Raw genomic sequence first — 22,463 nt, 5'->3', positions numbered from 1 at the left:
CTAAGTCCAGCCCACAGTCAGGGGGTTGGGGTGGGGGGCTAATGCTGTGTATGGATACCGGGGCGGTATTCTGTTGAGCTCAGTCCCTCTCCAGCAGTAGGTCTTACGAAATTAGGGATCATGGGGAGTCAGTCCATCAGAAGCTGCACGATCACACAGTTATCACCACACGCTTATTAAGTGTCAACATTAATAGGGTGTTTTGCTTTGTGATTTCTTCAAAAGAAAATTGATCTTTTTTTAAGATTTTATTTATTTGAGAGAGAGCACGAGTGGGAGGAGAATCAGAGGGAGAGGAAGAAGCAGACTCCCCGCTGAGCAGGGAGCCCGAACCAGGCCTCGATCCCAGGACCCTGAAATCACGACCTGAGCCGAAGTCAGAGGTTTTACCAACTGAGATACCCAGGCGACCCTAAAATTAATCTGGTTCTTAATCTGCTCTGAGCTTACCAGCAGACCAGCTTGCTGGGTGACCTAGCACAAATCACTCCCCCTCTCTGGGCCTCAGTTTCTTTATCTATAAAATGAAGAGATTGGATTAGTTGATCCCAAAGATCCCTTCCAGCTCTAACCTGCTACTTTTTTGCTTTCCTTATTACAAAGCTACTTCCTGCTTAGGCCTAGGTACTAAACATTCACTGTATACAAGAAATTGTTTTACTTTTTCATATTACAAGATTCACAAAAATCTTAAAGACACTGCAATAAAATCAGGTATTAGGAATAAGAAGAAGATCACTAGGAAAAGGAACACAAACCTGAAAGCCACAGGGGCTATTGTAGACGCCAGGGCTGCTCTAAATTGGCCCAAAGGCCTGTTCTGTGGAGCAGAGACTGAGGTCACAGCCGCGAGGCTCCTGCTCTCAGCTCTCCTATGATGGCCAAGCCAGTTCCTTTCCCTTGAGCTTGAATGACCAGCTATTAAAAGGGACACAGTCCTACTTGCAGGGAGGCAAAGAGTCACCAGGATAGGGGGCTTGGGGCAAGGCCTCCCACAGCCAGGGGCCTGCTGGGGAATCCCAGGGGAGCATTGAGAGCTGCAGATAGGGGAGAAGGTGGAAGGAAGAGGGTGCAAAGGGCAAGAGGAGCTCAGGGCCCCCAGGCTGTTTGAGAAAGTTCTTTGAGGCACTGGCATTGGAAGTGACCTGGGCTTTCCAGAGAGGGCAGAGTCTGCAGGGGTCCAGGAGGCAGGCCAGGGGGGGATGGGTGATGGCGGCAGCATGGGGGAAGGGGCTTGCTGAGTACCAGAGAGGACTGGAAACAGCATGGAGGGACCTCTGGTCAGGGGCTGGGCAGATGGCTGCAAGCCTCCCTGTTTAGCTCTCTGCTCATCCTTTTCTGCAGAGACTGTGTCATCTGGGATGACCAAATGTGTTTCTTTGTCTACAGGACTAAGCTTGGAATTACCTATCCCAGAGCAAGAGTCGATGGAGCTGGGCCACCGAGCAGGTAGGACAGGCTGACCAGGGACATGCTGAATGCCCATTCAGGGCTTCTGGACGGGTGCCCTGCGGGCAGCAGGGAACAGCCCCTTCTCCTCCTCCCTCAGTCTCACCTGGGCCTCCAGACCCACTGTGGGGCCCTGACTTCCTCCGCATTCTATTTGAAGATAGAAATCAAAGGGAGGGGAATATTGCTGGGCCCCTCCCCTCTGTCCAGCCAGGGACTGCAGCCCCACTGCAGTTCCCCTCTGCGGGGATCAGTGGGGAAGTGTGCACCCAGAGGGCAGGGCTGAGGGAGACCCCAGCGGGGGCCAGGGCTGGTCAAGGGGGTGGAAGGACATGTAGGTCCTGAGTAAGCCCAGCCCAGGGAGTGGTGTGGCCCAAGGAGGGGTGAAGGGAGTGTTCCAGGAACAGGGAACAGTATGGGCAAAAGTCTGGAAGTGAGAGGCCTGGTGCTTTGGTGGAGCCCAGGGAAGTCAATATGGCTGGAAGGCTGGAGAGGCAGGTTGGGGAGAAGCCCAGGCTGGGTCCTGGGCCTAAACCCCGACGTGGGGGCTCTGCTTTCAATGCAGGGGTGACGGGGTCAGGTCAGCTCTGACAGGGGCCCCACGGTGAGTGGCCATCCAGTGAGACTCGGCTGCTGGAAGCTCTCTCCAACAACCTAAGCACCCAGGCCTTGTTAAACACTCAGATTCCAGCCTCTTCCAGGGAGGTTCTGATGCAGGCCCAATGCAGGGAGGGGCCCAAGAATCTGCAAATGTCATGAGTGGGGAAGTTAGGGGGGGCGGAATTCTGATAAAGGGCCAAGCCGGGAAAACTGACCACAGACCATTTGTCTCCTGACACTAGCAAGCGAAGCTGGATTCACTCTGCCCTTTTTACGGCAGAAGGGATGGGGCAGAGTTGCAGTGAGGCTCCTCAGCTGCCAACAATCACTCATTCATTCAACAAACACTGAGCTCCGAGAGGACAGGCGTTGGCCTTTTAGTTCCCTGTTGTGTCCCCAGTGCCTGGACCTGACATAGGGCTCCCTCAGTGCGTGAATTGGGTCAATATCGGCTCTCTGAGCCAGGGCCTGGCCAGTGAAGCGCTCATCACCCCAGAGGGCGGGCAGGGGGCTCAGGCAATTCTGCTCTAACATGCTCATAGATGAGGCAGGCGGGAGCGCGGCCTGGGAGAAACGGGGAGCTCTGCTCCTGGAGTCCTGAGCCCTGCATCCTGTGGGACTCCAGGTGGAGCCCCTCGCTGTGCTGGGAGCAGGAGGAGGGGCCGTGGCTGAGCAGGTGGTTGCTGAGCATGCTGCTTCCACTCTATTGAGCAGGGTGCCTCCCTACCTTGGAAACCTCCGTTGTCCCCAGAGGCGCCCGTTGACTTGGCTGCCTGCTTGCTGGGGCAGAACCAGGACTGGAGGGCGGGGAGGCCTTCTGGTCTCGGGGAACAGGTTTTCCCTCTGCCTTTTGTGTAGATGACAAAGGAGCAAGAATGAAAGAGTATCTGATTTCACTGGTGGCAGGGAGGGAGGAGGGAAGGAAAGGAGGAGGCAGGCGGGCTTGGACATCAGCTTTCTCTGTCTCCACCGCCCAGGGGAAGGGTCTGCCATTCTTCGTGGGTGGGCAAGAGGGGTTTTTCACAGAGCACCACCACCCCTTGGTGACAGCACAGCAGGGTCCGGTGAGAGCGAAATAAAACCCCCAATGGCCTCCAAAACCCGCTGCTTTCTGGCAGCCTTCTCTGAAAAGGAAGCCTAGAACAATCCGAATGAGCACAAGTGGGGCCGCTACTAAATCCTGCCGGGTTTGAAAGGGAAGTGGGGTCTGTGTCTGCTGCCATAACTCAATCCTCAAGGCCCAGTGGTACTTTTTTTAACAGCAAGTTACAAAGCAATACATATAATCCAATCTCATTTAGAAACAAAAGCAAAGCACTACTATGAATCCTTCAAGAGGGCTGGCGGAGCCATCTAGAATATTTTGGAGGGCAGCTCACCAGATGTGTTTACAGCTGTCACCTGGGATTGAAGATTGGGGTGCAGGGGGCGAGGTCAAGGCTGTGTGTGTGTGGTGGGGGGGGATGGGGGTGGGCAAACGGCTCCTCTTCTGTATTTTGCACAGAAAATACAAGAAAGAATAAGGTAAGGAAGAATTTATACACCACCTGGGTATTATCATGTGTAACATGTTATATAAATTGTGTTAGGTCACGATCAGGTTGGTTGTCAGATACACTGTTATTTATGTGACTTACCCGCCACTTCTTAAAGAAAGAGAAAACCCTGCTGGTTAGATCAAGGGTCACCAACTGCCAGATGCAGCCTGATGTCAGCGGTATGACCATGAAAAGAAATGATGTGTTACACTGACGAGGCACAGGGTTCCTCTGGGTCCGCCGGCCCCGCCGCCCCCTACTCCCTGGGCTGGCTGACGGCCTCCACCCACAGCTCCGATGCACCGGGCTTGTCTGGTGGGCACTGAGGGAGGTCCAGGATCAACTCACCCGTGGACCCGCCTCAACGAGACTGCCACCTCCCATCTTGGAGGGAAAATGAGAAGGTTTGTAGCCGTAGTGATGGAGAAAGGGAAAACCCAGGGTCGTGAGAGAGATGTGGAGCCTGCGGCCAGGCCAGTGTGGGGTGGGCGTCAGGGAGGACTTCCTGGTAAGATGACATTTGAAGGAGCTGAAGGTAGGATTTTCTCAGGAAGAAGCAGGGGCAGGCCCTCAGGTAGCAGAACCAGCCTGGGCAGACACTGGGAGGTGGGACGGCACAGGGCATGGCTGGGAGAGAAGGACTAGCTGGTTTGGTGGGAGCCAGGGTTGGGTGAAGAGAGGGAGGAGGCTTGCAGGCTGGGAGCAGGGGCCCCCTGGGACTGGGAGTCAGGGCCAGAAGGGGAAGGGACCTGTGGGGGTGTGAGAGCCGGGAAGTGGCTGGAGTGACAGCACCTGAATAGTGACAATAGCAGAGGGAAGTGGGGGTTGGGCAGCAGCTCTGAATGGGGAGCAAAGACCTGGCCATCCAGCTCTGTGACTTGGCCAAGCCAGCGATGCCCTCTGGCAGGTCCCACGGCTGCTGGTTTTCTTCACTGGTTCGCTGGGGGGTTCAAAGAGGGGAAGGGAACTAATCAAATGGAGCTAGGTTTACTAAAGCACAGAGACATCAAGGTCCCACAGCTAGACCTCAAGGCTGGAGAGTCTGGGGCTGCCACTCCTATTGTCAAAAACAATGTGGGGTGATCCCATCTGGTGGGAGGCTTGGCAGACTGAACCACCTGCTTCCTCTGTCTCTCCTGATTTCTCCCCTGTGCTTCTGGCTCCTGTGACTTCTCTCTGTCCCCATCCCTTTGGTGCAGGCTGGCTGGATCTGAGGACCCAGAGAGGGGTCCCGCAGCACCAGCCAAGACGGTCTTTGGCTTCACACAGGATAGAAATCAAATGCGTGCCGAGAGGAAGTGAGAGCAGTTTACTGAAGACAGAGAGAGAGTGCAGATACAGAGTGTCTGGGAGCCTCAGAAGGGAAAGGACAGTGAGTCTCGTCTTTGCACGGGGCCTGGGGTTTGTATTGAGGATGGTGGTGGTCCAGTGCCCTGTCTTCTCAGGCATCCAGGAACAAAGATGCGTGTTTAGGTGTCCCCATAAGTCACTTACGCCCTGGAGCCAGGGGTCTTGGTGAGTCGGCGGTCTTGGGAAATGTTCATGTCACTCCTTAGGTACTGTCTGTTGTGCTGGAAGACTCCAAAAAAATCATTAAATCCTTGACCTTTATGAGGACTGTCTGTTCTGTAAGGCGTGTGTGAGGCAGGGGTGCAGGTCCCAGCAAAAGTAGAGGCAGCAAAAGGAGCAGAGAAAGCAGTTTCTCGTGGGGTCCCTTCAGTTTCCCTTACCTTCTTTTGCTGCTCTGAGGCTCTGGGGCTCTGTGTCTTTCTCTTCCCCCCTCCCCACTCCCATCGCTGTCTCCCTTCCCACCCCCCACTCTGCACTCATCTGTTTCCCTCCCTCCTTCCCTCCCTCCCTGCCTCTCTCCCTGCTCAGGTACAACCACTTTGCCCAGGGCCCATCTGAACAGCAAGGAAGACCAGCAGGACACGAACCCCTGGAGAACTGCCCCCAGCCCTTTGGACACCTCCAAGTTCAAGTACGAGGCCCCAGTCTCCCCACAGCAGACCCTGGACCGGGGAGGCCGCCGCCTAAGGCAGGTCCACCTGGAGGAGGTCAGGACTCCACCCCCATCAGTCATCAGCAGCGACCGTCTGTCCCCGGGGATGGACCCCCAGCGTGGGTCCCCGAGGAAGGGAGGCTACAGACCCTCCTCGAGGGAGAGCAGGGCTTCTTTCCGAGACGGGGCTCAGCTGAACCAGGGGCTGAAGGAAGGCCCCAACACAGGAGCCCAGGGCCAGAGGAGCAGCATCATTCCTGACAACATTCGTCACAAGTTTGGGAGCAACGTGGTGGACGAGCTGGTCTCTGAGGAGCAGGTATCTGAGCGGGCACAGGAGGCCAAGGGTGGCGGAAGCATTATGCGTGGAGACTTACGAGGACCCCCAAAGAGCCTGCTCTTGAGCACAGAGTCCCTACAGTAATATCATTCGAGAGGAATGTTGACTATGCCAGGCAGAGCCCAATTTAAAGTCTTCACATAAAACAATTCATTTGATCTTCCCAGTGAGGAAGGTACTATTATCACCATCCTACGGATAAGGAGCCCAAGGCTTAGAGGGGTTCAGTAAACTAACCAAACTCACCCAGTTCTATGGGATAAGGATCCAAGCTGGGCCAACGTATTCTGGGGGTCTGGCCCTTACTGACTTTTCAGTTATAAGGCTGGTGTTGGATTAGATGCTTTTAACTTGAACAAGTCTCCTAAAGGAGACAGCATTGACTGGGAATCAGAAGACTTGGGTTTGATCCGGGCTCTGCCCCCTGAATGCTGGGTGACTTTGGATAAGTCACTTCCCCTCTCTGGGCTCTAGTCTCTACCTCTGTAAAGTGAGACAGTTGGACTAGATCAGGCTGACAAATGGCATTCATACCCCAACTTTCCTAGACTGCATTCATGGCAGACATCACTAGTCGATGCTGGCACCTTTGCCCACCTGATACACTATTCCAGAGAATCACTACCGATCAACTGAAAGTTGAGATAAAACTGCTGTTTCTGGTCAAATGCTAGGAGTTCTTCCTGCTCTGGAGTTTTGAGACATAGGTTAAAGCCATCACCTTAACCCCCACAGCGACTACGTTGTGCGGTAGGCCAGGCCTGACTTATGGCTTCTTTTCGAACATATAGTACAACAGAGGTTCAGAGAGGTGATGTGATCTGCTCGGGGTCACACTGAGCAAGTGGAATTCCCAGGATCACAAAGGGCTGGGTCCCCCTCTACTTTGTCATCTTTAGGTGTGGTGACCACACCCACCTGCTAGTCTGGGAGGTCACAATCCTAAATGTCCTGTCCTACTTGGAAGATCTTATCCCAGTTTGAGGCTGGCTCTATGGTCACTATCTCTCACTGCCCCTCTCAGCCTTGGAAGTTGTCATTTCTCTCTTTGGCCATCATTGTCCTGGGTTTGAATCAGGAGATCTGGTTTTTCTATCTAACTTTGACACATCACGGGTGTCACTGAGCTCGTGATTATCAGAGCTGGAAGCTACTTCAAAGACCATCCAGTTCTGCCCCCACCCCCATTTTACAAGTAGGGAAACTCGGGCCCAGAGAAGACCAGAGACTTGTCCAATGTCAGCAGATGGGTTATGGCAGAACTGGGACTCAAACCCCAGTTTCCTGGCTCCTAGGCCTGGGCTCAGCCACTCTGAGCCTTCCAGGTCCCTTGTTGGTACAGGAAGGAGTTGGCCCCAGGGAAATCTAAGGAGCCACCCAGAGATGATGTGGGGGATGCCTCTGTTTTAGAGGCAAGCGGGGCTCTGCGGTTTATCAGCTGTGGCGACCGGGTGAGTCTTGCCCTGAGGCCCAGCTTCCTCATTTATAAAATGGCAGGAGTAATATTAGCTTATGAAGATCTCTTCTGATGACAAACAGTAGGTGCTCAAAGCAGGGAGGAGGTTCTATGATCATTACCATCACTTGTGCCCATCTGGGAGGTGGGGTGGTGTGAGGAATGGAGGGCCTTCAGCTCTCCCGGCTCCCAGCCCTGGGCCTGGTTGAAGGCTGCAGGGTAGGGGTGGGGTAGGGGGTGGCAAGGTCAGGCGAGAGGGAGGAGGGATTGGAGGGGAGATAGAGGGCTGACCCTGCTTCTCTATCCTTTGTCTCCTCTCCCTTGCTCACTGTGCAGGCTCGAAGGGCCATCGATGAGGTCTTTGAGGGCCAGAAGAGGGCAAACTCATGGCCCAGCAGGACCCAGAGTCCCGTGAAAATCACCTCCATCTTCTCAGACTACTATGATTTGGGCTACAACATGCGATCAAACTTGTTTCAAGGTCAGGCCAAAGGGCAAGGGTGAGGGCTGTCAGCACCTGTGGATCCCAAGCCACCCCTTCCTGTACCCCTAGGGGGTCTGAGACCCAGGACACATTCCTGGGGACATGGGACACTCATTGCATGGCCACCAAGGCCCTCTCTGGGCCAGGCTCTGTGCCTTGCGCTGGGAATATCCAGGCCCCAGGCAAATGTGTTCTCACCGTGCAGATGATCCATCCTAGGTGGCAAATAGCTCCTCACTCCCTCGGGGACCTCTGGTGTCCTAGTCTGCCAGAGGGAGGCCTGGGCACCCCTGGCTGGCCTGGGCACCTCTGGTCACAGCGACAATGTCAGGCTTCCTAGGTTCAAAGCTCAGCTCTGCCACTTCCTGGGTGTGGCCTCAGGCGGGATCCTTCACCTCTCTGGGCCTCGGTCACCTTCTTGGCACCATGGGGATAATAATGATGACGTGGCCCTCACTCGGTCATTGACAGGGCTCTGAAATGCCACTTGAAGGTGCTTGGCCTGGGGCTGGAAACGAGTAGCTGGCAGGCCATTGTTTTTCCTTCCTAGAGCTGTGGTGGCACCGCCTGGGGAGAAGGGTGGGTTGGAGATTCGGACAGCAGTGTGCAGTGTTTCCTGAGGACCAGCCGTAGTCCTGTTTGTTTGGGGTGAGAGCTATTAGCTCCATTTCAGGGACTCACTGGAAACAGTTTGCCTAAGATCTCTCAATAACAGGTGGATCAGAGCTCAAATCCACGTTTTTCTCCTGCCTCCAAAGCCCCAGAGTCTTTCCTCGGCTTTGGGTCACCTCCCTACCTATGACCCCGTTCCCAAAGTGGTTTAATGGCCTGCTCAGCTGGGGGTCCACAGCCTGCCCGCAGGGGCCTCTCTCGGCCCCCACGTTCGAGTTTTGCCTCATTGCCAAACATGACATCCTTCTGGTCCTCTTCTTTCTTCCCTCCGTCCTGCCAGGCCCTCTCCCGTGCCCCCAGGGCCTGGCGGACCTCCTCACCGGGCTCAGATCCCCGTCACCCAAGGAACCAGACAGCCACGGGAAGCCTTTCTGGCTCTTTCTTTGAGCCTGGAGAAGGGGTTGCTGGAGGAGGGAGAGAGAAGACAGCTCAGATTGTCTTCTGTTCTGGGCCTCAGAGTTCCTGCCTTCCATTTGTCTCCGTAATAATTATCACCCGAGGGTGCGCACAACCTTATATGGTAACGTCTACCCAGACATAAAACAATCGTCTAAAAGACATCTGTGCATGTTTCGCCAGCCTAAGAAACACAACCTTGGCAGCTGTGCGAGGGGTGGTGCTGGAACCAGCGCAAACCAGCTTGTACCTACCCGCTCAACAAGAGTCAGTTGTTATATTTTCCCTAACTGATTGGCATCGCATTGCTATCTTACGGTGAGCCGCGGTAGTATTTATACTCCAGACATTGGCAAGCACCGTAAATTCGGGCTTCATTCAGCCTTGGCACCAGTGGGCTTCACCTCTTCTTCCCTCTTGTTTCTACCCACCCCGTCAGCCTTGCCCTTGCTGATCCAGGTTGTGGCTGAACCAGAGCAAGGGAGAGGAACTCAGACAGGAGATGTGCTCGGTGGGGAAGGCCGCCAGAAAATCTTTTCCCTTGGGGGGGTCGGGAAGCCAGGGGAGGGTCTCAAGCAGGAGAATGGTATTGTTGGTTAAAAGACCATTCTCGTTGTCGTTGAGAATAGTTGCAGGGGAGCTGGGGCGGAAACGGGGAGACCAGTGAGGAGTCGACTGCAAAAACCCAGGTAGGAGAGATGATGGTGGCTTGTCTAGGGAGCAGGGCTGGGGCCCTGCACAACTCTGGAGGTACCATTGTATAGTATGGTAGGATTCTGGGTATTTGCGTAAGCTGGAGCCACAGAATATGCTAATAAATGGATCTGGGGTGTATGAGAGAGGAATTAAGATTGATTTCAAGGCTTCTGACCTGAAAGCCTGGGAGGACAGAGTTGCTATTTCCTCAGAGAGAAGGTTCCAGGAAGAGTGGGTTGAAGAAATCCTATCCCATGCTGAGTCATAAAGAAAATCTTTTATATAGTCTTCTAAAATATTTCGTTTTGCTTTTCACAGTTAAGCCTTTAATCCACCCGGAGTTGATTTCTGTTGTCAGTGAGAAGCAGGGATTCCTGTTTAATTCCTCCTTTATGTGGATTACCAATTGTCTCAGAACCCTTTACTGGGTAGCTTCACCCCTGCCCCCAGGGACCCGCAGTGGTACCACTGGTGTCCACCAAGCTTCCACGTGCGCAGGGGTCAGTTTCCAGGCTCTCCATTCTGCCCATTGGTTGACTATTATGCTTTTAATGACCAAGTATGAGAGGTAGGTCTGGTATCTGGTTGGGCAGATATCAGCCTGCTTCTCCACAACCACCACCAGCTAAGGTTTGGCTATTTGAGGTCCCTGCCTCTTCCATAGAGATTTCAGACCCACCTTGTCAATTTCTACAACAAAGCGAAACAAAAACCCTGTTGAGATTTTAATTGGAAGTATGTTGAAACTACAGCTCAAATTAGGGGCAACGGTCAGCTTTATGATAAGGAATTTTCCAATCCATGAATATGATAGGCAGGTCCATTAATTTAAATCTTCTTTCAGTATCTGTAAATTACATTTTATAATTTTTTCTATAAGGACTATGCAGTTTTCTTAGGTTTCTTTTTTTTAATTTTTATTTAAATTTTAGTTAACATATAATGCAATATCGGTTTCAGGAGTAGAATTCAGTGAATCATCACTTACATACAACACCTAGTGCTCATCACAACAAGTACCCTCTTTAATACCCATCACCCATCTAATCCAACCCCTACCCTCCTCCCTCCATCAATCCTCAGTCTGTTCTCAATCATTAAGAGTCTCTTTCCCCCCTCTCCTTTTTTCCCCCCTTTCCATATGTTCATCTGTTTTGTTTCTTAAATTCCACACATGAGTGAATATGGTATTTGTCTTTCTCTGACTGACTTATTTTGCTTAGCATAATACACTCTAGCTCCATCCAAATCATTGCAAATGGCAGGATTTCATTCTTTTTGATGGCTGAGTAATATTTCATTAAATATATACACCACATCTCCTTTACCCATTCATCAGTCAATGGACATTTGGGCACCCATAATTTGGCTATTGTTGATAACACTGCTATAAACATCAGGTGCATGTACCCCTTCAAAGCTGTATTTTTGTATCCTTTGGGTAAATACCTAAATAGTTAGGTTGTAGGGTAGTTCTATTATTAGTTTTTTGAGGAACCTCCATACTGTTCTCCAGAATGCACCAGTTTGCATTCCCACCAACAGTGTAAGAGGATTCCTCTTTCTCCACATCCTCGCCAACACCTGTTGCTTCTTGTGATATCCCATCGTGGTTTTGATTTGTATTCCCTGATGATGAGTGATGTTGAGCATCTTTTCATGTGTCTATTAACCATCTGATGTCTTCTTTAGAAAAGTGTCTATTCATGTCTTCTGCCCATTTCTTAACTGGGTTATTTGGTTTTGGGGTGTTGAGTTTGATAAGTTCTTGATGGATTTTGAATACTAACCCTTTATCAGACATGTTGTTTGCAAGTATTTTCTCCCAATCCATAGACTACCTTTTAGTCTTGTTGATTATTTCCGTCACTGTGCAAAAGTTTTTATCTTGGTGGAAGTCCCAATAGTTCATTTTTGCTTTTGTTTCCACTGCCTCCAGTGATGTCTAGTAAGAGGTTGCTACAGCCAAGGTCAAAAAGGTTGTTGCCTGAATTTTCCTCTAGGATTTTGATGGTTTCCAGTCTCACATTTAGGTCTTTCATCCACTTTGAATTTACTTTTGTGTATAGTGTAAGTGGTCCAGCTTCATTCTTCTGCATGTTGCTGTCCAGTTTTCCCAACCCCATTTGTTGAAGAAACTGTCTTTTTTTCCATTGGATGTTCTTCCCTGCTTTGTTGAAGATTAGTTGACCATATAGTTTTAGGACCATTTCTGGGTTCTCTATTCTGTTCCATTGGTCTACGTATCTGTTTTTGTGCCAGTACTATACTATCTTGATGACTACAGCTTTGTAATAGAGGTTGAAATCCAGTATCTTGATACCTCCAGTTTTATTTTTCTTTTTCAGAATTGTTTTGGCTACTCAGTGTCTTTTGTGGTTCCATACAAATTTTAGGATTGTTTGGTCTAGCTCTGTGAAAAATGCTGGTGGTATTTTGATAGGGATTTCATTAAATGTGTAGATTGCTTTGGGTAGTATAGACATTTCAACAATGTTCTTCCAATCCGTGAGCATGGAATGCTTTTCCATTTCTTTGTGTCCTCTTCAATTTCTTTCATAACTGTTTTATAGTTTTCCGAGTACAGATCTTTTACCTCTTTAGTTAGGTTTATTCCTAGGTATCTTATTGTTTTTGGTTCAATGGCAAATAGGATCAATTCCTTGATTTCTTTTTCTGCTGCTTCATTATTGATATATAGAAATGTAACAGATTTCTGCACATTGATTTATATGCTGTGACTTTGCTGAATTCATGTATTAGTTCTAGCAATTTTTCGGTGGATTCCTTCTGGTTTTCTACATAGAGTATCGTGTTGTCTGCAAATAGTGAAAGTTTGACTTCTTCCTTGCCGATTTGGATGTCCTCTATTTCTTTTTGTTGTCTGATTGCTGAAGCTAAGACTTCCAGTACTATGTTAAATAGTAATGGTGAGAATGGATATCCTGCCTTGTTCCTGACTATTGGGGAAAAGCTCTCAGTTTTTCCCCATTGAGAATATTAGCTGTGGGTCTTTCATATATGGCCTTTATGGTGTTGAGGTATGTTCCATCTATGCCTACTTTGTTGAGCTGTTGAGGGTTTTTATCAAGAATGGATGCTGTATTTTGTCAAATGCTTTTTCTGGACCTGTTAACAGGATCATATGGTTCTTATCCTTTCTTTTATTAATGTGGTGTATCACATTGATTGATTTGTGAATATTGAATCAACCCTGCAGCCCAGGAATAAATCCCACTTGATCATGGTGAATAATTTTTTTAATGTCCTGTTGAATTTGATTTGCTAGTATTTTATTGAGAATTTTGCATCCATGTTCATCAGGGATATTGGCCTGTAATTCTACTTTTTAGTGGGGTCTTTGTCTGGTTTTGGAATCAAGGTAATGCTGGCTTTGTGGAATGAGTTTGGAAGTTTTCTTTCCATTTCTATTTTTTGGAACAGTTTGAGAATAGGTATTAACTCTTCTTTAAATGTCTGGTAGAATTCCCCTGGGAAGCTATCTGGCTCAGGACTTTTGTTTGTTGGGAGATTTTTGATTACTGATTCAATTTCTTTGCTGGTATAGGTCTGTTCAAATTTTCTATTTCTTCCTATTTCAGTTTTGGTAGTTTGTAAGTTTCTAGGATTTTGTCCATTTCTTCCAGATTGCCCAGTTTTTTGGTGTATAATTTTTCATAGTATTCTCTTATAATTGTTTGCATTGGTTGTGATCTTTCCTCTTTCATTCATGATTTTGTCCATTTGGGTCCTTTCTCTTTTCTTTTTGATGAGTCTGGCTTATCTGGTTTATCAACTTTATTAATTCTTTCAAAGAACCAGCTCCTAGTTTCATTGATCAGTTCTACTGGTTTTGTTGTTGTTGTTGTTGTTTCTATAGCTTTTATTTCTGCTCTAATCTTTATTATTTCCCTTCTTCTTCTGGGTTTAGGCTTTATTTGCTCTTCCTTTTCTAGCTTCTTTAGGTGTAAGGTTAGGTTGTATATTTGAGACTTTTCTTACTTCTTGAGGAAGGCCCGTATTGCAATATACTTCCCTCTTAGGACTGCCTTTGCTGCATCCCAAAGGTTTTGGACTGTTGTGTTTTCATTTTCATTTGCTTCCATGTATTTTTTTTATTCCTTAATTTCTTAGTTAACCCATTCATTCTTTAGCAGGATATTCTTTAACCTCCATGTATTTGAAGTCTTTCCAATTTTTTTCTTGTGGTTGACTTCAAGTTTCATAGCTTTGTGGTCTGAAAATATGCATGGTATGATCTTAATCTTTTTGTACTTGTTGTGGGCTGATTGTGACCCAGTATGTGACCTATTCTGGAGAATGTTCCATGTGCACACCAAAAAGAAAAAAGAAAAAAAGAATGTGTATTCTGCTGTTTTAGGATGTTTTAGGATAAAATGTTCTGAATATATCTGTTAAGTCCATCTGGTCCAGTGTGTCATTCCTTGTTGATTTCCTTGTTGATTTTCTGCTTAGATCATCTGTCCTTTGCTGTAAGTGGGGTTTAAAGTCTCCTACTATTATTGTATTATTATCAATGAGTTTCTTTATGTTTATTATTCATTGATCTATATATTTGTGTGCTCCCAAGTTTGGGGCATATTTACAATTGTTAAATCTTCTTGATGGATAGACCCCTTAATTATTATATAATGCCCTTCTTTATCTTTTGTTACAGTCTTTGTTTTAAAATCTAGTTTGTGGGGCACCTGGGTGGCTCAGTTGGTTAAACATCTGACTCTTGGTTTCAGCTCAGGTCATGATCTAAGGGTCATGAGATCGACTCCCACGTTGGGCTCTGTGCTCAGTGTGGAGTCTGTTTAAGATTCTTTCCTTCCCTCCTGCTCGTGCTCTCTATAAAATAAATAAATAAATCTTTAAAAGAATAAAAAAATAAAGTCTAGTTTGTCTGATAAAAGTATGGCCACTCTGGCTTTCTTTTGACCTCCATTAGCATGATAAATGGTTCACTTCCAATCTGCGAGTGTCTTTAGGTCCAAAAAGGGTCTCTTGTAAACAGCATGTAGATGGATCTTGTTTTTTTTTTTTTTTTATCCATTCTAATACCCTGTTTTTTGATTGGAACATTTAGTCCATTTACATTCGGAGCAACTATTGAAAGATATGAATTTAGTGCCATTGTGTTACCTGTAGAGTTGGGGTTTCTGGTGATGTTCTCTGGTCCTTTCTAGTTTTTGTTGCTTTTGGTCTTTTTTTCTCCACTCAGAGTCCCCCTCAAAATTTCTTGCAGGGTGGTTTAGTGGTCATGAACTCCTTTAGTTTTTGTTTGTCTGGGAAACTCTTTATGTCTCCTTCTATTCTGAATGACAGACTTGCTGGATAAAGAATTCTTGGCTGCATATTTTTCCCATTCAGCGCTTTGAATATATCCTACCAGTCTCTTCTGACCTGACAAGTTTCTGTGGACAGATCTGCTGTGAACCTGATCTGTCTTCCCTTGTAGGTTAAGGACTTTTTCCCTTAAAGTCCTTTCCTTAAAGCTGCTTTCAAGATTCTTCCCTTGTCTGTGTATTTTGCAAATTTGACTATGATATGCCTTGATGACGGTCAGCTTTTGTTGAATTTTTTTTTTAAATTTTATTATGTTATGTTAATCACCATACATTACATCATTAGTTTTTGATGTAGTGTTCCATGATTCATTGAGTATAACACCCAGTGTTCCATTCAATACGTGCCCTCTTCAATACCCATCACCAGGCTAACCCATCCCCCCACCCCCCTCCCCTCTAGAACCCTTAGTTTGTTTCTCAGAGTCCATAGTCTCTCATGGTTTGTCTCCCCCTCCGATTTCCCCTGCTTCATTTTACCCCTCCTACTATCTTCTTCTTCTTCTTTTTTAAACATATAATGTATTATTTGTTTCAGAGGTACAGGTCTGTGATTCAACAGTCTTACACAATTCACAGCACTCACCATAGCACATACCCTCTCCAATGTCTATCACCCAGCCACCCTATCCCTCCCACCCCCACCACTCCAGCAACCCTCAGTTTGTTTCCTGAGATTAAGAATTCCTCATATCAGTGAGATCACATGATACATGTCTTTCTCTGATTGACTTATTTCGCTCAACATAATACCTTCCAGTTCCATCCATGTCGTTGCAAATGGCAAGATTTCATTCCTTTTGATGGCTGCATAATATTCCATTGTATATATATATACCACATCTTCTTTATCCATTCATCTGTCGATGGACATCTTGGCTCTTTCCATAGTTTGGCTATTGTGGACATTGCTGCTATAAACATCGGGGTGCACATACCCCTTCAGATCACTACATTTGTATCTTTGGGGTAAGCTTTTGTTGAATTTAATGGGAGTTCTCTGTTTCTTGGATTTTGATGTCTGTGTCCTTCCCTAGATTAGGGAAGTTTTCAGCTATAATTTGTTAGAATAAATCTTCTGCCCCTTTTTCTCTCTCTCCATCTTCTGCAACTCCTATGATACGAATGTTATTATGTTTTTTTGTTTTTTGTTTTTTAAAGATTTTATTTATTTGTCAGGGAGAGAGAGGGAGAGAGAGACAGAGAGCAAGCACAAGCAGGGGGAGTGGGAGAGGAAGAAGCAGGCTCCCCAAGTAGCAAGGAGGCCGATGCGGGACTCAATCCCAGGACCCTGGGATCATGACCCGAGCCGAAGGCAGCCGCTTAACCGGCTGAGCCACTCAGGCACCCCTCGAATGTTATTACGTTTTAATTAGTCACTGAGTTCCCTAAGTCTGCCTTCGTGGTCCATTACCTTTGTTTCCCTCTTCTTTTCAGCTTCATTATTTTCTATAATTTCATCTTCTATATCACTGATTCGTTCTTCTGCTTCATCCATCCTCATTTTTATGGCATCCATTTGGGTTTGCATCTTGGGTTGCATTTTAACTTCAGCCTGACTAGATTTTAGTTCCTTTATCTCTGTAGTAGGGATTCTCTAGTCTTTTATGCTTTTTTCAAGCCCAGCTAGTATTCTTATAATCATTGTTTTAAATTCTGGTTCAGACATCTTACTTATATCTGCATTAAATCCCTGGCCATGAGTACTACTTCCTATTCTTTTTCTGGGGGATGAATTTCTCCATCTTGTCATTTTGTCCAGAAAAGAAAAGAAAAAAGAAAGAAAGAAAAAAAAAAAAACCCCAACAAAACAAAAAAGCAAAAAAACCCTTGATCCTATGTGTGTTTTGTGTCTGCTTGTTAAAAGAATCTAGATCCAAAAATAAAATAAAACAAAACAAAACAAAATAAAATAAATATATAATAAAAAATTTAAAAATAATAAAAGTTTAAAAAGAAATTAAAAATGAGAAAATAAATGAAAAAATAATAATTAAAAACAAAGAATAAAAGTAAAAAGGAAGCTAGTCCCCATTCCCCTAGAGCTGAAGCTTTCCAGCCCTTTATGATCAGTAGACTTGGTGCCAGCAAGTTGTTTGTGCCGTCTTCTGGGGGAGGGGCCTGTTGTACTGACTCTCAGGCTTGTTTCAGTGGAAATGCGACTCCGGTGCACAGGGCTCAGTGTAAACAGTTCCAGTCTCCACTAGGTGGCGCTGTTTTGCTCCCTGAAGGCTTTCAGCGCTCAGGGTGGGATGGGATAAATATGGCCGCCCAGCTCTCCAGCCCCGGAGATGAAAGTTTGCACCCCTATCCTTCAGGGAGCCCTCACAGAAGAGCAATCACTCTTGTCTCCCCAGTTTCCATCAGAACTCTGTGTTCTTCTTGCTTGTGTCTGAGCTGTTTTAGGTCAGGCATGTGATGGATTTCAAAACTCCACATTTTAGGGACTCCTGGGGAGCAAACCCGTGCTGATCTCCTGGGGGAGGGTCTCCACCGGCTTTTGCCATTTGCTGGCCCATCCCAGGAAAGCTGTCGCAGGACTGCCCAGCATTCAAAGTTTATCGCGACACAGAGCAGAAAGCTGGCACCTAGACCGCTGCTCCAAGCTGGCTTCCCTGCTCTCATGCCTGGGAACAGGACAGCACTTAGACACTTCCTGTCTCCCTGTGAGGCCAGGGATCCTCAGACCACCCTATCACTCCTGGGACTCTGCCCCACATCACCACCTGAGCACCTTTAAGCCAGGCATATGCCCCATGGTAGCGGACTTCTAAAAGTTCTGATTTTGCCCTCTGCTGCTTATAATACTTCACAGTAGCCTCCTTAAGCAGCCTCCGTCCCCACCACAGTACCTTCAGCTTTGCCTCCCCCCCAGTCGACTCTCTGCACCTCCTACCTTCCAAAAGATGGTTGCTTTCTACTTGCAGACTTGCACTTTTTGTTCTCTCAGACTTCTGATTGATGTCTAGGGTGTTCAGAATGATCTGATGACTATCTAGCTGTGTTTGAGGGACCAGACAAGCTTAGAGTCCCCCTACTCTGCCATCTTGTCTCCTCTGTTAGGTTTCTTTAGAAGAACTTATCTTTTTTTTACTGCTTCTTACAAATGGTATCTTTTTTTAAATGACATTTTCTAACTTTGCTGCTTGTATACACAGATGCGGCTTTTACTTTTGCATATTAGTCTTTGAAGTCTTGCCCAGCTCACTTGCTAATTCCAAAATTGGTTTGTAGGTTCTTTGGGGCTTCTTCTTAATACTAATAATGGTTGCATTTATACACAACATATGACATGTGCCACCAGGCACGGCTCTAAGTATTTTAGACACTTTCAATTTTCACATAGCCGTGGGTGCCACCATTCCCACTTACACACTGATGCTAGGAAATGTTAAATAACCTGCTTAAGGCCACACAGCTAGAAATGGTCAGAGTTGGGATTTGAGTTCTGGCAGCCTGGGGCTGAGTTCACATTATTATTATTATCATTTTTTGAGATTTATTTATTTATTTGGGGGGGGGTGCAAGCAAAGGGAGAGGATCTTCAAGTGGACTATTTGCTGAGCACGAGCCGGCCCCGGGGGCTTGATCTCATGACCCTGAGATCATGACCTGAGCTAAAACCAAGAGTCAGACACTTAACTGAATGAGCCACCCAGGCGCCCCCTGAGTTCACGTTATTAACCACTAGGCTCTTCCCATCTTTATACCATCTCTCCTGGCTGACTTGTCCAGGAGAAGAGTGCATATAAGCAGGGAAAGCCACTAACCTCATTGATTCTAACATTTTACCATTACATATGACATTTTAAACAATTTTGAAGATATCTTTTATCAGATTAAGGAGAGCCCCTCTTATTCCTAGTTTGCACATTAATTTTTTAAAAATTATGAACAGGTCTTGAGTTGTATTAAGTAAGTGTATCTTTTCCGATGATAGCAGATTTGTCAATTTCTCCTTGTAGCTCTGGCAATTTTGCTTTATCTATTTTGAGATTATTCTAATGCAGCAAGTTTAGAACTATTACATCGCCTGAATGCATTGCAGTGGTTTTTATTTATCTCATATTTTTATCTCTCAATGCCCTTGCCTTACAGTCTTATTTGTCCGATATCAGTAAAATGCGACCAGATTGCTTTTGGTTAGTACGTGCTTGGCATATCTTTTTCTATACTTCCATGTTTATCCTTTCTCTGTGTCCTTTTGTTTTACGTATGCTTTACATAATATATATTTGGAAAATATCTTCTGTAGTCTGATCATGTTTTTTTTCATCAATGGGGCTTAGTCTATTTATATTTACACTGATCCCTGATACATTTGGAATTATTCCTATGACTTTATTTTGTGTTTTCTGTTGGTGCTGCTTTTTCTCCTCCCTCCTTGTTTTGCATTTGAGTGAAGTTTCTTTTTTTCCAATTTGTGTCTTTAATCTCCCTATTTTTTAGTGGTTACCTTTCACATTTTTACACGCATAGCTAACACATTCGGAAGTTGAACAAGATATTTAGGCTTTCCTGAATAATATAAGGATGCTAACAGGCCTCAATTTTATTCTCTCTGCCCCCATTTCAGCTTACATGTTATTATTTTACCGAATTTTAATTCTACAGAAGCGAAGTAGTTCAAGCTGTGGATTCTGGGGACACAGGGTCTGGTTTGGGCCCTCGATCGTTAACTTACCTGCTGTGGGACTTTAGACAAGTGACTTAACCTCTCTGTGTTTCCGTGACTTCAACAGTAAGAGGGGGATAATAATCATACCTACTTCTCAGGATTGTTGAGAAGATTCCATGAGTAAGCTCTATCAAGCTCTGAGAATGTGCTTGGCACGTAGTAAATCTTCAAAGATGGTTAGAGATCATCGTCATTATTTTACCCCATAAATTAAAACCCATGTATATTGTGTATAATTTATGTATATGCATATGTATTGATGTAAATACACATCAATGTATGGCCACCTCTAAGATTTCTTTGGTTCTGGTATTTCAAGTTTTACTTGGATGTACCTAGTTAAAGAATTCTTTTTACATATGCTGATTGGGAAACTGATTCTTGAGTCTGAGAATTCATATATTGCACCAATTCTGGAAAAATTCCCACTATGATTATCTTTTCAAATGCTACCTCTCCAGTTTCTCCAGTCTTACCTTCAGAACTCCACTTACACATGTATCAGAACTTCATCTTAGCGTTTTCATATTTTCCGCATCTTTTCCCCTCTTGTATGCTGCATTCTAGTTAATGTCTTCTTCTTCTTTTCCTTAGCAGACTCCATGCCCAGTGTGTAGCCCAATGCAGGCCTTGAACTCATGACCCTGAGGTCAAGACCTGAGGTGAGATCAATAGTTGGATGCTTAACCAACTGAGCCACCCAGGTGCCCCCCCTAGCTAATTTCTTTAGCTATATCAGCTGGAAGTTGACCATTTTTTTCTTAGCTGCATCTCATCTGCTATTTTCCTTGTCCCCTGAATTTGCTTTTATTAAATATTCTGATGCCAATTTTCAAACTTAAAAGAAGAGAGAATAATTTAATGACTACTATGTTGCACGTGTAACCCAGCTTCAGCAATTAATCCATGGCCAATCTCGTTTCATCTTTTCTCCCACCCATCCATCTGCCCACCCCGCATTATTTCAAAGCAAATCCCAGACATCTTATCATCCATTGAATTTATTTTTCAATTATTATAGGTTTTGTTTCTGAAATCCCATCTGCTTCTTTTACTAATCTGTTCTTTCTGGGTAATTTCTTATTCTTTACTGATACTTTTATTCTCTTTTTCGTGATTTCAAACATTAAATACACTTATTTTATATTCTGTAACTGATCATTTGAATCCTTGCTATCTTTTGGGATTTGGTCCTCTGATGTTTCTGCTGACTCTTGATCCTGATAACTTATTTGTGTGTGTGTGTATTTTAACTGTCCACATAGAAATACATTTTCTTTTAATTTAAATTTTAGTTAACATACAATGCAATATAGAAATAAATTTTTTTAAAGATTTTATTTATTTATTTGAGAGAGAGAGAGACAGAGATAGCAAGAGAGCACGAGCAGGGAGGAGAGGGAGAAACAGGTTCTCCACTGAGCAGGGAGCCCAATGCAGGGCTCAATTCCAGGACCCTGAGATCATGACCCGAGCCGAAGGCAGACTGAGCCACCCAGGTGCCCCTAGAAGTAAATTTTCTGAAAACACAGATATTAATTGTCCCATGCCAGACGGTCCAACAAATTTCCAATAATGTAATCTTCCCAATCTTGCAAGAAAATTTTATTCTTTTGAATAGATAGAGACCAAAGCTCTGAGAGGTTAAATACTTGTCTGAGGCCACACTGTTCATAAATGCCAGAGTTGGTGTTTGAACCCAGGCCCGCTTCTCCACATCCCTGCCCTCCCACAGTCCACCATCCATAGGGAAACTGACGCCCAGGTATGAATCCTTGAGTGCCTGACCTCCGTTGACTTGGGGCTTCTGGGGGTTTCTTCATGGGGTTCCACAGGAGCCCCTGAGGAGACGAAGAGCCTCATGAAGGCCTCCTACACCCCAGAGGTGATTGAGAAATCAGTGAGGGACATAGAGCACTGGCATGGCAGGAAGACGGACGATCTGGGTACGTGGGGTGCTGGGCTGTGGGAGGCGGGCGCTCCCTTACCCGGGCAGGGTGTGTTGGCCCCAAGGTGCAGAGGGAGACCAGAGCAGCAGGTAGAGCTCTGGGGTGGGCCTGGGAGAAGCATGGATCACCTCTGGGGCCCGGGCACTCCAGAAGTCCTCTGGGTGATCTGGGCTGGCTCCTTCCCTGCTCTCTGCAGGACGGTGGCACCAGAAAAATGCGATGAATATGAACTTACAGAAAGCATTGGATGAGAGATTTGGAGAAAAGAGCAAAAACAAGAGCTCAAAGTACTAGATACGACTGGGAAGAGTTGCCCTCCACTCAGAGAAAGCGCTAACAATAAAGAAAAACACATCTGAATGTTCTCCTCTTCTTGTTGCTTCCCTTCACGTTGGGAGGGGGGGCAGATGTGTGGTACTGGAAAGACCAGCTGGGGGAGGAGAGAAGCCCCAAGAGCCCAAACTCTCCTCAGACCTTCCCCCTAGACATACACCCCTTCCCTCATAATTCCAGGACAGGATGTGGGAGCTGAGCGCTGCTTGGCTTCTCCCTCATGTCCTGTGGGAGGGGCCTCACAGTGGACACTGCGGGAGTTTACCTTGCATGCCCTCCCTAGCTGAACCCCGATTATTTTCAGACATCATTCCTCCCCCAGGAACCCATGGACTTCAGAGGAATCAGGCATGCCCCCCCCACCCCCCCGCCACCCAGTGCAAGGGTGGGTTTGATTGGTCTCAGGGTAATTCTCGCCTCTCTCCCTGCGCACACAAACTGATTGGTTCAGAAATGGGCGTATGACTCAAATTGGGCCAATGAGATGCAAGGAGAGGTGCGGGTGTGTGGAGCCTTCTG

At 46.4% G+C, this 22,463-nt stretch overlaps 1 protein-coding gene across 1 annotated transcript; it reads left to right on the top strand.

Moving 5' to 3' along the window:
• Positions 1-1,395: 1,395 nt before the first annotated feature.
• Positions 1,396-21,905, top strand: TEX33 (testis expressed 33). Its single transcript, XM_032416889.1, has 5 exons — positions 1,396-1,449; positions 5,466-5,908; positions 7,722-7,866; positions 21,498-21,608; positions 21,808-21,905. Exons 1-5 carry the CDS (start codon positions 1,428-1,430, stop codon positions 21,903-21,905), a joined length of 819 nt encoding a protein of 272 aa, XP_032272780.1. The 5' UTR covers positions 1,396-1,427.
• The last annotated feature ends 558 nt before the right edge of the window (positions 21,906-22,463 follow it).

Source organism: Phoca vitulina, unplaced genomic scaffold (assembly GCF_004348235.1).
Source record: "Phoca vitulina isolate PV1807 unplaced genomic scaffold, GSC_HSeal_1.0 scaffold19, whole genome shotgun sequence".
NCBI lineage: Eukaryota > Metazoa > Chordata > Mammalia > Carnivora > Phocidae > Phoca > Phoca vitulina.
Note: the sequence above shows the minus strand (reverse complement) of the source record. Positions and strands in the feature narration are given on the sequence as shown.